Source organism: Erythrolamprus reginae, chromosome 2, assembly GCF_031021105.1.
Source record: "Erythrolamprus reginae isolate rEryReg1 chromosome 2, rEryReg1.hap1, whole genome shotgun sequence".
In the NCBI taxonomy this organism is placed as follows: Eukaryota; Metazoa; Chordata; class Lepidosauria; order Squamata; family Dipsadidae; genus Erythrolamprus; species Erythrolamprus reginae.
The window spans coordinates 13,981,500-13,995,822 of NC_091951.1; the positions used below are offsets into that span (position 1 = coordinate 13,981,500).

General features: G+C 36.7%; 1 protein-coding gene across 1 annotated transcript in view; it reads left to right on the forward strand.

The window, feature by feature from the left end:
- The first annotated feature begins 1,339 nt into the window (after positions 1-1,339).
- The window catches only part of LOC139159151 (vomeronasal type-2 receptor 26-like), a 36,335-nt gene continuing 23,351 nt past the window's right edge, over positions 1,340-14,323 (forward strand). Inside the window, exons 1-4 of the mRNA XM_070736503.1 lie at positions 1,340-1,512; positions 7,468-7,756; positions 9,945-10,724; positions 12,268-12,456. Coding sequence (XP_070592604.1) covers positions 1,340-1,512; positions 7,468-7,756; positions 9,945-10,724; positions 12,268-12,456 — 1,431 coding nt within the window. The remainder of the gene's footprint in view (positions 1,513-7,467; positions 7,757-9,944; positions 10,725-12,267; positions 12,457-14,323) is intronic.

The window sequence follows — 14,323 nt, forward strand, 5'->3', positions numbered from 1 at the left end:
TGGAAATCTGTACAGATAATGGCAAAACATTGTTAGTAGGAATCTATGCCCCGAATCAAAAACAATTTTTTTAAAATTCCAAATTACACAAAAAAACTAAATGAGTTTAATTGGCAAAAAGTTTGTATATTGGGCGATTTTAATGTAATTATGGATTTTACTTTGGACTATAGAGGGAGAAGCAAAAACCATATTAAAGAAGACTTCTAAGCTCGGGTATGACCATGATTAAAGAACTGGATTTGTATGAGGCCTGAGAAAATTGAACCTTAATAGTAGGCAATATACACATCCACATGAATTATGTATTGATATGGTGTGGACCAATTTAACTTTGTTTTCACAGATTACGAATATGGAGATACAGGATTAGAAATGGTCAGACCACTCTTCAATCTTATTAAAATTCAGGAATCCAGTGCGAGGTAAAAATAGGTGGACTTTAAATTCGAATATACTACAGGAAAAAGAATTCTTAGTTAAAATGGAAAAAGAATTAAGTATTTTCTTTAAAGAAAATTTAAATGTAGATACATCAATTTATAATGTATGGGACATGATGAAAGCATATTTTAGAGGCATATCTATTACTTATCAAATAAGAAAAAATAAAAAACGCAAAGAGAAAATACTTAACTTGCAAAGAGAATTGCAAGATATGGAAAATCAATATAGGGAAAATTCTGAAAGCGAAAAGTTACAACCAGAAAAAGATTTAATAACCCATAAAGTAAATTAAATTAATCAAGTAGAATTAGATTTAAATATAAAAACAATGAAGCAAAATTATTTTGAATATGCTAATAAAGCTGGGACATGGTTAGCTTATAGATTAAGGAAAAGGAAAGCCAGAAGAGTCATTAAATTTAGAGAGAGCACTAGAGGCATTAGATTACATAGAAAAAGGAAATGCAGAGAAAGAAAGTGGCACTGTAATTGACCCAAATTTAGATTTGCAAGAGGGTGAAGAGGGGGAAGTAGAGCAGAAGGAGGAGGCAACAGCAAGCAGCTGCTTTTCTCCAGCAATCCTGTGTGATGGAAGGGCATGAGCTGTGTGGCGTGCTCAGTCTCTGGCCACTGTGGCCAGTATTAACAGCAGACTAAACGCTGAGGGTTTGCAGCCTTCTCCCTCTTCTGCTGGCTGACTGGGGCTGTGGGACCACCACAGCCTCTTCCTCCTCTGAACTCTGCTGGCCTTCGGTCCACGTGGGATCTAGCACCTCGTCATCCCTCCTGGCATCTTCTTCCACTTCTTCCTCCCCGCTAGCCTCCCTCTCAGCCTCAACATTGCAGTAAGCTGCAGGAGCAGGGATCTGGGTCTCATCATCCTTCCCCGATTATGCCCTGGACACCTCCTCTTTCTCCAGCAGAAGCTATGAGGTATCTGGAAGCCAAAGTTCTGCAACTGGGGATGGGGCAGGTGGACGGACCATGGCATCCCAGTTACAAGCGTCAACGAAGATCATTAAAGACTCCACTGCTTTTGGCTGAGACGGCCTTGCTGCTTTGGAGGTGGGTGATGATGAGGGCTCTTTATGGCTTTGCACACAGAATTAAATTGGCACAGTTTAGAACTGGAACTGGAAGAGAGAGGAATTGGCAGCCCGCTCACCAAAGTCTGCTTTATTTATTTTATTTATTTATATATTAGATTTGTATGGCGCCCCTCTCCGAAGACTCGGGGCAGCTAACAACAATAAAAAAGACAATGTAAACAAATCTAATATTAAAAATAATGTAAAAAACCCCAATTTAAAGAACCAGTCATACATACAAGCATACCATGTATGAATGCCTGACGACAGATGTGGGTTTTAAGGAGGTTGCGAAAGGCAAGGAGAGTAGGGGCAAATCTCATATCTGGGGGAGATGGTTCCAGAGGGTCCAGGCCGCCACAGAGAAGGCTCTTCTCCTGGCTCCTGCCAAACAACATTGTTTAGTCAATGGGACCCGGAGAATGCCAACTCTGTGGGACTTAACCGGTCGCTCTGATTCATGCGGCAGAAGGCAGTCCCTGAGATAATCTGGTCCGGTGCCATTTAGGGCTTTATATGTCATAACCAACACTTTGAATTGTGACCGGAAACTGATCGGCAACCAATGCAGACTGCGGAGTGTTGCGGTAACATGGGCATATTTGGGGCAGCCCATGACTGCTCTCCCAGCTGCATTCTGCATGATCTGAAGTTTCTGTACACTTTTCAAAGGTAGCCCCATGTAGAGAGCATTACAGTAGTCGATCCTCGAGGTTATGAGGGCATGAGTGACTGTGAGCAGCGACTCCTGGTCCAAATAGGGCCGCAACTGGTGCATCAGGCAAACCTGGGCAAACGCCCCCCTTGCCAAAGCTGAAAGATATTTCTCTAATGTGAGCTGTGGATTGAGGAGGACGCCCAAGTTGCGGACTCTCTCTGAGGGGGTCAATGACTTCCCGTCAGGGTGATGGACGGACAGATAGAATTATCCTTGGGAGGCAGAACCCACAGCCACTCCATGTTATCAGGGTTGAGTTTGAGTGCAGCAGAAGCAGATATTCTGGTCCGGTGCCATGATGGGCTTTATAGGTCATAACCAACACTTTGAATTGTGACCGGAAATTGATCGGCAACCAATGCTTGTTCTGGTGCCCTGGCTGGCTGGCTTTGCACAAAGGACAAGAATGGCACACTGACAAACTGCAACTGGTGGAGAGAGAACCTGAACCGTGTTCGCCAAACCCGAACCCGAATTTGAACACTTCTTGAAATAAAGCCACATGCCAGGAAAGAGTCTCCATGATGTCAAAGCCCGCCCCCGAAATCCCATCATGGGATTCCCCACCTCCTTTAGCTTGCAGTGCTGCTGCGGCGGCCTTTAACATAAAAAAAAAATTCTCCCATGAATATATACCTGGATATCTCAGATTTTCAAAAGTCATCCATTCTGGGAGGGAACATGCATTTAGGCTCCCTGGAACCATTTTTCCCAAAGATAATATTTTTTCCTGGCCAGGTGCACATTACAGCCATTGACTGGATTTCAACTCAGGACACACTCAAATGTTCCAATGAAAATATACCTGGATATCTCAGATTTTCAAAAGGTGACACACCTTGGAAGGAACATGCATTTAGGCTCTCAGAAAACATCTGTGCAAAAAATAATTTTATTGAACACAAACTTTATTCGAACACAAACTATTCCCAAACTTTTACCATAAAAATATACCTGATTATATACATACATAAGATGAATTTTACAGCTGTCGTGGGGGGGGGGGGGGGAGAAAGTGGTGTAAATAAAACTATTAAAAATATATAATTTGTTGGTTGTACAATTCAACAAATCTTTAATTCAAATTTTGTCCATTCTAAAAGACAGAATTTAACTTTCTTCCCCAGCTTTTCGTAATCTCTTGTTATTGTTTTCAGATTCATTGTTGTGTCATTCATCCCCATGTGTAGGTGAAGAAAGGGACAGTAATTCTTCTGAGGAGGGGCAAACTATGAAAATGATTCTTCAGCTCCAGAAGATTTTCTTTGGAGTAGACTAGGGAAGAGAGCAGGGGTGAAATCTAGCAGGTTCTGACAAGTTCTGGAGAACTGTAGCAGATATTTTGAGTAGTTCAAAGAACCCGCAACAGAAATTTTGAATAGTTCAGAGAAAAGGCAAATACCATCTCTGGCTGGCTTACACCAGAGAGGGCTTGGAATGGAGATTTTGCAATATCCTTCTCCAACGAGTGGGGAGGAAATGGAAATTTTGCAGTATCCTTCTCCTGAAGTGGGGTGGGAATGGATATTTTGCAGTATGTTCCCTGTTGTGAAGAGTCAGTATACAATAGCTTATAAAAGTTCTTGGTCCTTTATTCTCTGCCTTGCAAATTCATCACTATCTTCCCTGGTTTGAAGTGTCAATCTTTTTTTTCCTCCTACATTTTTAAGAATTTAAAAATTTCTAAAGAATTAAAATAAACTTTTTTCCATTTTTTAAAATTGTAAAATAAATTGAAAAAATAGCATATTTAAAATTGAAAAATAAGTTGAAAATTGTAAAACCAATTTTAAATAATTGAAAAAAAATTAAATTTTTGAAAAATATAATTTGAAAAAATTTGAAAAATTAAATTTGAAAAATAAAAATCGAAAAAGAATATTTGAAAACATTTTTTAAAATCAAATGTATAAAATTTTACTAAGTTTCTTTGCCTCTGTAAAGTGATATGCACTTCTTATGGAAATCTCTGGCTGTTTTCTAGGAGATGTTTTGCTCTTAATCTCCTGGCCTTGAAAATTAGCCCTTTCCTCCCAGATAAGTGTTCAGGGATGATTCCTTGGTGTTAAGAAGACAGGGAGCTCTAGAATTAAATGACAGAAATCTACACTGGAACAAAACTCCATAGCTCTGGGTGATCTTCCCCAGCAGTTTGTGGAGACAGTGTACCCTAATGGAGGACTTCACAATGAGACAATTCCCTAGGTATTAAAGTATCTTTCTCCAGCATGACTTTCTGGACATGTCCTGACAGGACTGTAGAAGAGTGTCCCCAGGGATGTATCTGTGAGATTTCACAAACATCTTTTTTTTTCTTTGTACATGGAAGAGGTTCAGAAGTCCCAGGGGACAAATGATCACTCACAGTAAATATCCTGGACTGTGAGACATATGCTGCAATTTTCCCAGTGACTGCCTGTGATATAACATTAGGCTAAAGCAACAGTGAATGCATCAGAAAAAAGGGGGGGAAAGCCCTCTACTTGTGCTGAATGATTTGCACAAGATTTAGGGGCTGTTTTGCTGAATGCACTGTCTTCCTTTTCTATGCGAAACTCGGTTTGTCTCTGTTCAAAAGGGAAAAGCCACTGGATATTTCATTTCGTGAAAGTGTTTTGAATTCACGTAACTCTTCTTTGGAAACAGAGGATTGATTCAGCCTCATTAATTATGGACCCCCTGCTTCTGCTTCTGCCACTGCTGGTATCCCAGCAAGTCTCTGGGAAGCGTAGAATGAAGTGTTCACTGAACTTGGAGCATCTAGGTGAAAATAGACCATGGAGTTACTATAGACCAGGAGACCATCTCATTAGTATAATCACCAGTGCATTTACTATGGCAGAGGATATATTGAGTTTCAACGTGTTTCCTCTAAGTAAATCTTACTTGTAAGTCTTTCACTGTGATGGAGTTGTATTCTCTCCATCTGCATTACTAACACCTTCATTCTTTTATTTTTATTCCACTTACTCCTATATTGCAGTAATTGACTAATCTCTGGGATTCACCTCTCCCAATTCCTAAGAGGTCGGAAAGGGGTTGCATAAGTACACCAGCGTGCCTTCCGTCCCCTGTCCTAAGGCTTCTTTTTTACTGGTATCATGTATATCAATATTATTATATCTTTGTCTACCACCAATACGTACTTGACAAAAGAAACAAATAAATAAATTGTTCTGATTTTGATAGGCTCTCTCTCTCTTCTCATTTTTTTTGAATATGACAGAAATATAGCAGAATAAGTGACTTGGAAGGTAAACCTGGAGATGTCCCTGTCCAAGCAGGAGACTTTATACCGTTTCAGACAAATGGCTATCCCATCTCTTCTTAAAATCAGCCAGTGATAGAGCAGCCACAACTTGTGAATGCAAGCCATTCCACTGATGAATTCTTCAAACTGTTAGGAAATTTCTCTCCTTGATTAGTTTCCATCCATGGTTTCTTGTTCTGACTTCAGGTGTTTTAATGAATAGATTGTTCATCTCTTATTTTAGATATTGGAACACTGCTATTATATCACTTCCAATGCTTCTCTGCATTGTACTAGAAATACTATGTTCTTGCAACTGTTGTCATATGTTTTTGTTTCCAGCAACCTAATCATTTTTGTTATTCTTCTTTGCATTCTTATTAGAATATCAACCTCCTTTTTATTGTGTTGACTAAAACTTGACAAAATATTGCATGTGTGCTCTTATCAAGGCATTTTAATGTGGTACTAATGCTTCACATGGTCTTGATCCTATCCTTCTGCTAATGTAGACTAAGATTGTGATGGCTTTTTTGGCAGCTGCAGCACACTGCTGGATCATATTTAAATGATTGTCCAAGATCCCTTTCACAGTTATTACTATTGAACATAGTTCCCTCTAAGCTGAGCAGTGAGCAATGGCTCACTTAAAAATCATCATCAACTGAAGAGTTTTTCAAACCTGCCCAGAAGCAGAGAGGGAAAGAGTGAGACGGAAAGAGTGCCGCCCAGTCCCGAAGGGACTGCCGCTCAGACACTATACTTTTCTGCCCACCCCAAAAAAAATTAGAGGGAACACTGCTATTGAATAATACAATCTATTGTACACTGGTGCATTTGATACCAAACCCCAAAGGTAGAACCTTACTTTTCTCACCACTGAATTTCATTTTGTTACTTAAGACCCAGTGTTCAAGTCTGTCGAGATCATTCTGTATTTTGATTCTATCTTCTGGAGTGTTGTCTATACCTGCCAGCTTGGTGTCATCTGAAAATTACATTAGTCCTCATTCTATGTCCTCATCTAAAACATTTGTGAAGTTATTAAAGTGTACTAAGCCTACGACAGAGCCTTGGGATACCTCACTGCATATTTCCTTTCAAGTAGATGCAGTTCAGTTAAGGGCTAAATCTTGAGTATGGTTGGTCAGCCAGTTATGAATCCATCTGATGATCATGCTGTCTAATCCAATTTTTTTCTATCTTATCAAGTAATAGATTGTGGTTTTCTTTATCAAATGCTTACTGAAGTCCAAGAAAATTATGTCCACAACATTTCACAACACTGCATGGAAGAACCACTCCAAGTCCTAGGAGAGGGGCACCATACAAATCTAATAAATTATTTATTTATTTATTTGTTTGTTTGTTTGTTTGTTTATTTATTTATTCAATGTTTATGCCGCCCTTCTCCTTAGACTTAGGGTGGCTTACAACATGTTAGCAATAGCACTTATTATTATTAAGAGACACAAATGTAATGATAGGATGTAAAAAATACCTGAAAGAAGTCTACATTATTTTCCTCTCTGCCACAAATTATAGAATTAATGACTTAAGGAAGTCATAGTTTCCTTTGACCAGCTCATTTCTATATTTTTATAACCAGTCATTGATATTCAGTTCAGTGCCTAATTTGTGTAGGATTGGAGGGTGACTTGAATTAAAATGGCATTTTTTTCAATCACTTTTGAAATATCCACTTCTTTATTACAGTGCTGCAAATAATGGACTATTTGTGATTCTTAACCTTATGGAGTAGAGGACTATCTCCTTTCCAATTTCTCAATATTTACAAATATTTAATGTTGATGGATTATTTGCCTATGGGTTTGGATGAGTATTTGCTTCAGACTCAATAGTCATATATTGACAAAGGGGTTGAAATTTTAAAAAAAAAGTTATTTGATGATTACTCTTGATTATGCTGATATTAACTATAACTGGTTTTTTTTTAACAATAGAGTAGCTTATGATAACTATGACAAAGAACGCTTTATTTTCACCATCCAAGTGATTAACAAGAATATTCAGCTAATGAATAATCTCACACTTGGGTACAACATCCATGAGAACTATTTGCTCGCACTTGGCACTTCAAATGCCTTGCTGGACATGCTCTCAACTGGAAAAGCCAATGTTCCCAACTACAGCTGTGGAAGGAAAGACAATATTTTGGCTTTGGTTGATGCAGCTGACAGGGAAATATCCATCCAGATGTCAACTTTAGTAGGCACCTACAAAGTCCCACAGGTGTGTGTATGTTTCTGTTGCACAGTTGTAAAGGTGAGGAAAGGCTGCTGAATTAAAAACTAATTCAGTACAATAGGAAGATGCAGCCCTGATGGAAAGTTCACATTTTTGTACATAATCTTAGAAAAAAAATATTTTTGAATGCTGAACGAATCCCATATTCATGAAAAAAAATCTCCATCTTACCTATTGTTAAAAAAAAATACCATATTTTTCGGAGTATAAGACGCACCTTTTTACTCCCTAAAAGAAGCTGAAAATTCAGGTGCATCTTATATTCTGAATGCATCTTTTTTCAAAGCTTTTCCCCCCAGTCCTAATGCTAACGATCTTCCCAGCTCTTATCTTGCAGGTTCTTTCATTGTTACTGTCTTTGAAGAATGTTTTCCAAGCTCTAAGTCTTTGCAGGGGTTTTTTCATTGATCTAACTAGCTCCAAATGTTTCTTTCCAGCACTAACCAGGTGCTAACAATGTTCCCAGCTCTTACCGGCTTGCAAAGTCTTTCATTGTTATTCTCTGCAAAGAATGTTTTCCAAGCCCTAAGCCTTTGCAGGTTTTTTTCATTGCTCTACTTGCCTAGAATTTTAACCAGTTTCTAACAATGTTCCCAGCTCTTACTCTCTTGAAAGCTCTTTCATTGTTACGCTCTCCAAATAAGGATTTTTTTAAAAGCCCCAGCCAGGGGATAAAATAATGTGCTGAAGCTGACCAGACTAAGGATGCTAGCCAGATGAATATCTGGTAAGCAGATTCTGTTCCCTATTTTCCTCCCCCAAAACTGATGCGCGTCTTATACTCCAGTGTGTCTTATATTCCAAAAAATACAGTATATTTCTGATAGGCTCATAGTTATCAATGGCAGTAATTAACCACGTTATATAAAAAGCTACAAATATATGAGCCAACATGTCAACAACTTTTAACCTTATTGTATTCATAATCAAATGAATCATAAAAGGCTTGAAGAACAATAGAGCCCCTGGAAAGGACTTTCTATCAGCTGGATTATTCAAAAAATAAAAGTTATACCTGCTATAGTTGTGAGCAAAATAAAAATAAAAATAAAAAAAAATAAAAATAAAAATAAAAATAAAAATAAAAATAAAAATAAAATAAAAATAAAAATAAAAATAAAAATAAAAATAAAAATAAAAATAAAAATAAAAATAAAAATAAAAATAAAAATAATTAAAAATAGTAATAATTTATTAGATTTGTATGCCGCCCCTCTCTGAAAACTCAGGGCAGCTCACAGCAACAGTAAACAATGTACAACAAATCCAATAATTAAAACTATGGCTAAAACCCCTATAATTAAAAAACAGACAATACTACTCAATCACAACCATACATAAATCTTACTAGCCAAGGGATATGTCAATTACCGCATGCCTGGTGACATAGGTAGGTTTTCAAAGTCTTGGGAAAGGCAAGGAGGGTGGGGGCAGTTTGAATCTCCAGGGGAAGTTGATTCCAGAGGCAATAATGTTTTCTATTTTTAAAAAGGATATAAAAAGCACCCTAGTTATTATTGCCTCATTGTTCAAGTGGATATTGTGGTTAAGATAAATGCTAGAATCTCTTGAGAAGAGTTGATAGTGGGTAGATGAACAGGGTAAATGTACATGGTGGCTTAGTGGCTAAGATGCTGAGCTTGTTGATTAGAAAGGTTGGCAGTTTGGTGGTTCGAATCCCTAATCCCCATAATGGAGTGAACTCCCATTATTGTCCCAGTTTCTGTCAACCTAGCAGTTTGAAAGCATGTAAAAACGCAAGTAGAAAAATAGGGACCACCTTAATGGGAAGGTAATAGCTTTTTGTGCACCTTCGGTATTTAGTAATGCTGGCAACATGACCATAGAGATGTCTTCGGACAGCGCTGGCTCTTCCGCTTTGAAATGGAGATGAGAACTGCCCCATAGAGTCAAGAATTACTAGAACATATGTACGAGGGGAACCTTTATCTTTACCTTACTTTACTTAACTCCATATTTTAATCTAATTGTGGTTAGTTGTAGAGGTGTTATTCTAATTTATTTTATTTCTTGTATCTGTTTTTATATACAGTCTTATTAATATTATGTGTTTATGTGTTTATGTGTTAAATATTTTAAAAAATGACTAATCAATAAACCATTCAAATATATTTATCAAAACAAACCTCGTCATTTTTCATTACTTTTTCAGATGAGGGATAAAATTGCTTCAGAGATTCTGAGTGATAAAAGTGATTTCCCCTTTTTCCACCGGATGCTTCCCAAAGAAGGGTTTCACTACCCAGCAATTGTCCAGCTGCTCCTCCACTTCAGATGGACCTTGATTGGTCTCCTTGCTCCAGAAACAGAAAAGGGAGCGCATTTCCTGAGGAGTTTTCCTTCTTTGCTTGTCAGGAATGGGATTTGTGTTGTTATATCTCACCAAATTCCAATGACTATTTATCAAGAACCCCTTGGGGGATGCAGCTCTATGTGGAAACAAGTCAATGTCTTTGTTCACCTCACAGAATATGTTATTGTTTCGAGCGCATTTCATATTTTCCAATTAACACTTAAAGATTTGCCAGGACCCATTGAAGGGAAAGTCTGGATCACTACAACTTTGGGAAAATATTTAATATGTCATCATGGGTATCTCAAATACATCCATAGTATTTGGAGCTTTGATTTTATGCAAAAATTAAGGCCAAAGTATGGTGATTTTGAACCCTATTTCTTTCTAGATCGGCAGTTTGTACAACAATCTTTTAACTGTTCTTCTTCAAAATATGCCTTTTCTGTCAAAGGTCGAAGAAGATGCATCCAAAATGTTTCAATAAAAAAGGGCACGATTAAGATTGAAAATAGTGACTCTATTTACATTATGCTTATTACTCTGGCCCACATCCTGAAGGCTGCATATTCATCCAGATCTTGGAGAAGGAAGAAGGTCCAAGAGACATTGGAAGCTCCAAGACTCCAGCCATGGCAGGTATGGGATCCCAACAAGGATCCAACAAATTAAACTCTTTTGGAGAAGAAATCCATAGGAAAAGGAGGAGACCCATCTCAACTTCCTTGTGCTACAAAAAACCAACAGATTTCGTGGGTCAAATGATAGTTTACCAAGGAATTGGAATCAGATATATTTTGATATTAAACATTGTTAATTTTAAATTATATCTGCATTTTTAAAGCTATTCCTGATTTATGATTAACATTGTAGAAGTTCACTCTTATAAATTTGACGAAGACTCTGGGAACATCTGATGGCCTGAGCTGGATTCTATTTTCACAGAGCAAGTGGCCAATAAATCATGTTGAAATAAGGAAGAAATCATTCAGATGTTTATTCCTGCAGAAATAAAGAGCCTCATTCTTTGGGCAGAGGACTCAATGAAGGGCTCCGGAGTAAAAGATGGCTCAGATATTTATAGAACTACATTTTTTTATTTTTTTATTTACAGTCAATTATATGATGTCTTTCACACTTTATTATTTATATTTATCCTTTTTGGTACAAGATTGTATTTGTTACATTGAGGACAACAGAGTGAAATCCTCGTAAGCCTATCGTTGTCTGGAATTTCTGCTGTATGTCTATAATTTGCTTTTCAGTTTCAAAAAGAAACCAGCACAGATGGCAGTTTATAAAGTCAAATTGTTAATTTAATTAATTGCACATTTTTGTGTAGCCTTCTCTAGTAGTGTTGGGCGAACCAAACTTGCAAAGTTCGGGTTTGTGCCGAACTTTGGAGTGTTCTGCATGCCGAACCCAAACCCAAACTTTTAAAAAAGTTCATCTGAAGTTCGGGTTTGGGTTCGGCCAAACACCGTGAAAACGCCACCGCCCGGGAATAGAGTCGGGAATCCCATCGTGGGATTTCCCACCTCCTTTTGCTTGCAGCACTGCAAAGATTAGATTAGATTAGATTTATTGGATTTATATGCCGCCCCTCTCCGCAGACTCTGCAGACTCCACAAGCAAAAGGAGGTGGGAAATCCCATAAAGGGATTCTGGGGTGGGGCTTTGAAGTCATGGAGACTACTTCCTGGCTGGCCGAAATGGGGAGGAAGGAGTCTCCGTGATGTCAAAGCCCCGCCCCTGGAATTCCTTTGTGGGATTTCCCACCTCCTTTTGTTTGCAGCATCGCTGCGGCATTCTTTTCTGTAAAAAATAAAAGGAAGCAAAAGGAGGTGGGGAATTCCCCACCTCCTTGTTTATTTTTACAGAAAGGAACGCTGTAGTGGCGCTGCTGCTGTTTGGGTTCGGCTAAAGTTTGGATTCGGTGAACTCACCTGACCTTCACGGTAAAGTTCGGATGAGTTCACCGAACCCGAACTTCATGAAGTTTGCCCAACACTATTCTTTAGATCTTTTTTGTATTACTTTTTAAAAACTTTTTTAAAGTTTATATTTTAATGTTTCAAATAAAATAAAATAAAATTTAAAGGAAAAATGTAACATGAAAATAAGAGGTAGGATAAGAAACAATGTTTTCTGCTTTTAAAATTCTTGGGTGTTTCCATTCTAGTTCCATCCCTTTCTGGAGAAGAATGAGTTCTATAATCTTTCTCATTGGAAACTCTACATGGACCAAAATGGAGAAGTAACTGCAGACATGGACATTGTGTGCTTGTTGGCTTCAAGGGGCTTCAATAGAAGAAAAGTGGGGAGTTTTGAAAGACAGGGACTTGTTATTAACCAAAGTGCTCTTTCATTGGTAAAGTTGCCCCACCAGGTGGGTAAAATATTGCTGTGTTTTCTCCTTATGAGCCATTTAAAGCAGATTAATTTTAGTCATGATGGCAGATTACTGTTTTCTGACACTACTTGTCATCTTTTTTTTTTTCCAATTTTTTTATTATTTTTCATAAAAAGAAACAAATACATACAAACAATAAACATAAAGTGGGGGTGTATTTCCCCCGCTTCTTATGAAAGTATACATTCAAATATAGAAAAAGAATACATAATTAAATATATGTTAACTATTATAGTAAAAAAAGTTAATAAATTTGAGTTAAAGTTTTACAAATCTTAATGTGAGTGTTAGGTAGGGTTAGTATAACATAATTACCAAAAAATACCTTTAATATAATCCTAATTACTATAGTAAAATAGTGTCAAACCTTCAATCCAAACAGTAAAACTAAATTCAGCTATTATACATCGAAGATCTTGGTATGTTGCTTATACTTATACATACACTACTATATCATAATCATCAAAAAGTCCTTTTAAACTAATATTAATATTATTATCACCTAGGTAAAAACTAATACAAAAAAAAACAACTAAAGATATATCTTATTTTTTCTTATCTATCCATTTATAAACATTGTTCCATGTTTCATAAAATTTAGTATCCTCTTGATCGTTTAATCTTCTTGTCATCATATCCATTTCAGCGCAATCTAATATTTTAGCTATGACCTCTTCTTCCTTGGGGATTTCCTCCCCTTTCCAATTTTGCGCATATATTATTCTAGCCGCAGTTAATATGTGTATAATTAAATAAAAAATTTCTTTCTTGTAGGTCTGATTTGTGACACCTAGTAAGTAAAATTCCGGGGTATTATCTATATCTTGCTTTATTATTTCTTTTAATATTTTTTCAATCATCTTCCAATATATTTTTGCTTTACCACATGTCCACCATTGATGATAATAAGTTCCTATATCCTTCTTACATTTCCAGCATATTGGGGATGTTTTGGGAAACATTTTTGCTATCCTATTTGGTGGGAGATGCCATCTATAAAACATTTTGATTTGATTTTCTTTTAGGGAAACTGATTTAGTCATTTTCCAATTATTAATCCACACTTTCTCCCATGTGTCTATATCTATTTCCTTGCCAATATTTCTACACCATCTTATCATAGTATCTTTTAAAGTCAACTCTATATTTTTATGAGCGATAAGTAATTTATATATTTTCCCTATCATTTTTGTTGAATTAGTGGTAATTAAAGTAGTTAAAGGATTCTTACTTTTATTAAAAATGTAAAGAGTTTTATCCTTCTGATATCTAGATCGGATCTGGGCGTAGTGCCACCAATCTATTATTATCCCTCCTTCTTGTAGTTCAATTCTAGATTTAAGCTTCATCTGATCATTTAATAGTTCTTTATATCTATAAGTTATTTTCTTGTCCTTTATAGACTTTGGATGTGTTATTGCTTCTAAAGGAGCTAGCCAATCTGGGATACTTAAAAAATGATTTTTCTTTATATCTTTCCATACTTCTAATAAGTATTTCCTTAATGTATGCCTTTTAAAATATGAATGGTTTTTGTCCTTATCATACCATAAAAATGCGTGCCATCCAAGCATTAAATCATGTCCTTCTAGGTCAAGTGTTCTTTTATTATCTAAAATTATCCAATCTCTAAGCCATGTTAATGCAGCGGCCTGATAATATAGTTTCCAATTTGGAAGGCCAAATCCTCCTCTTTCTTTAATATCTTCTAAACAATTCATTTTTATCCTTGCTTTTTTGCCTTGCCATATAAATTTTTTAACTAAGTTTGTTAAAGTTTTTAAAAAGATTCCCCCTGGGTTTATTGGTATTACCTGAAAAAGAA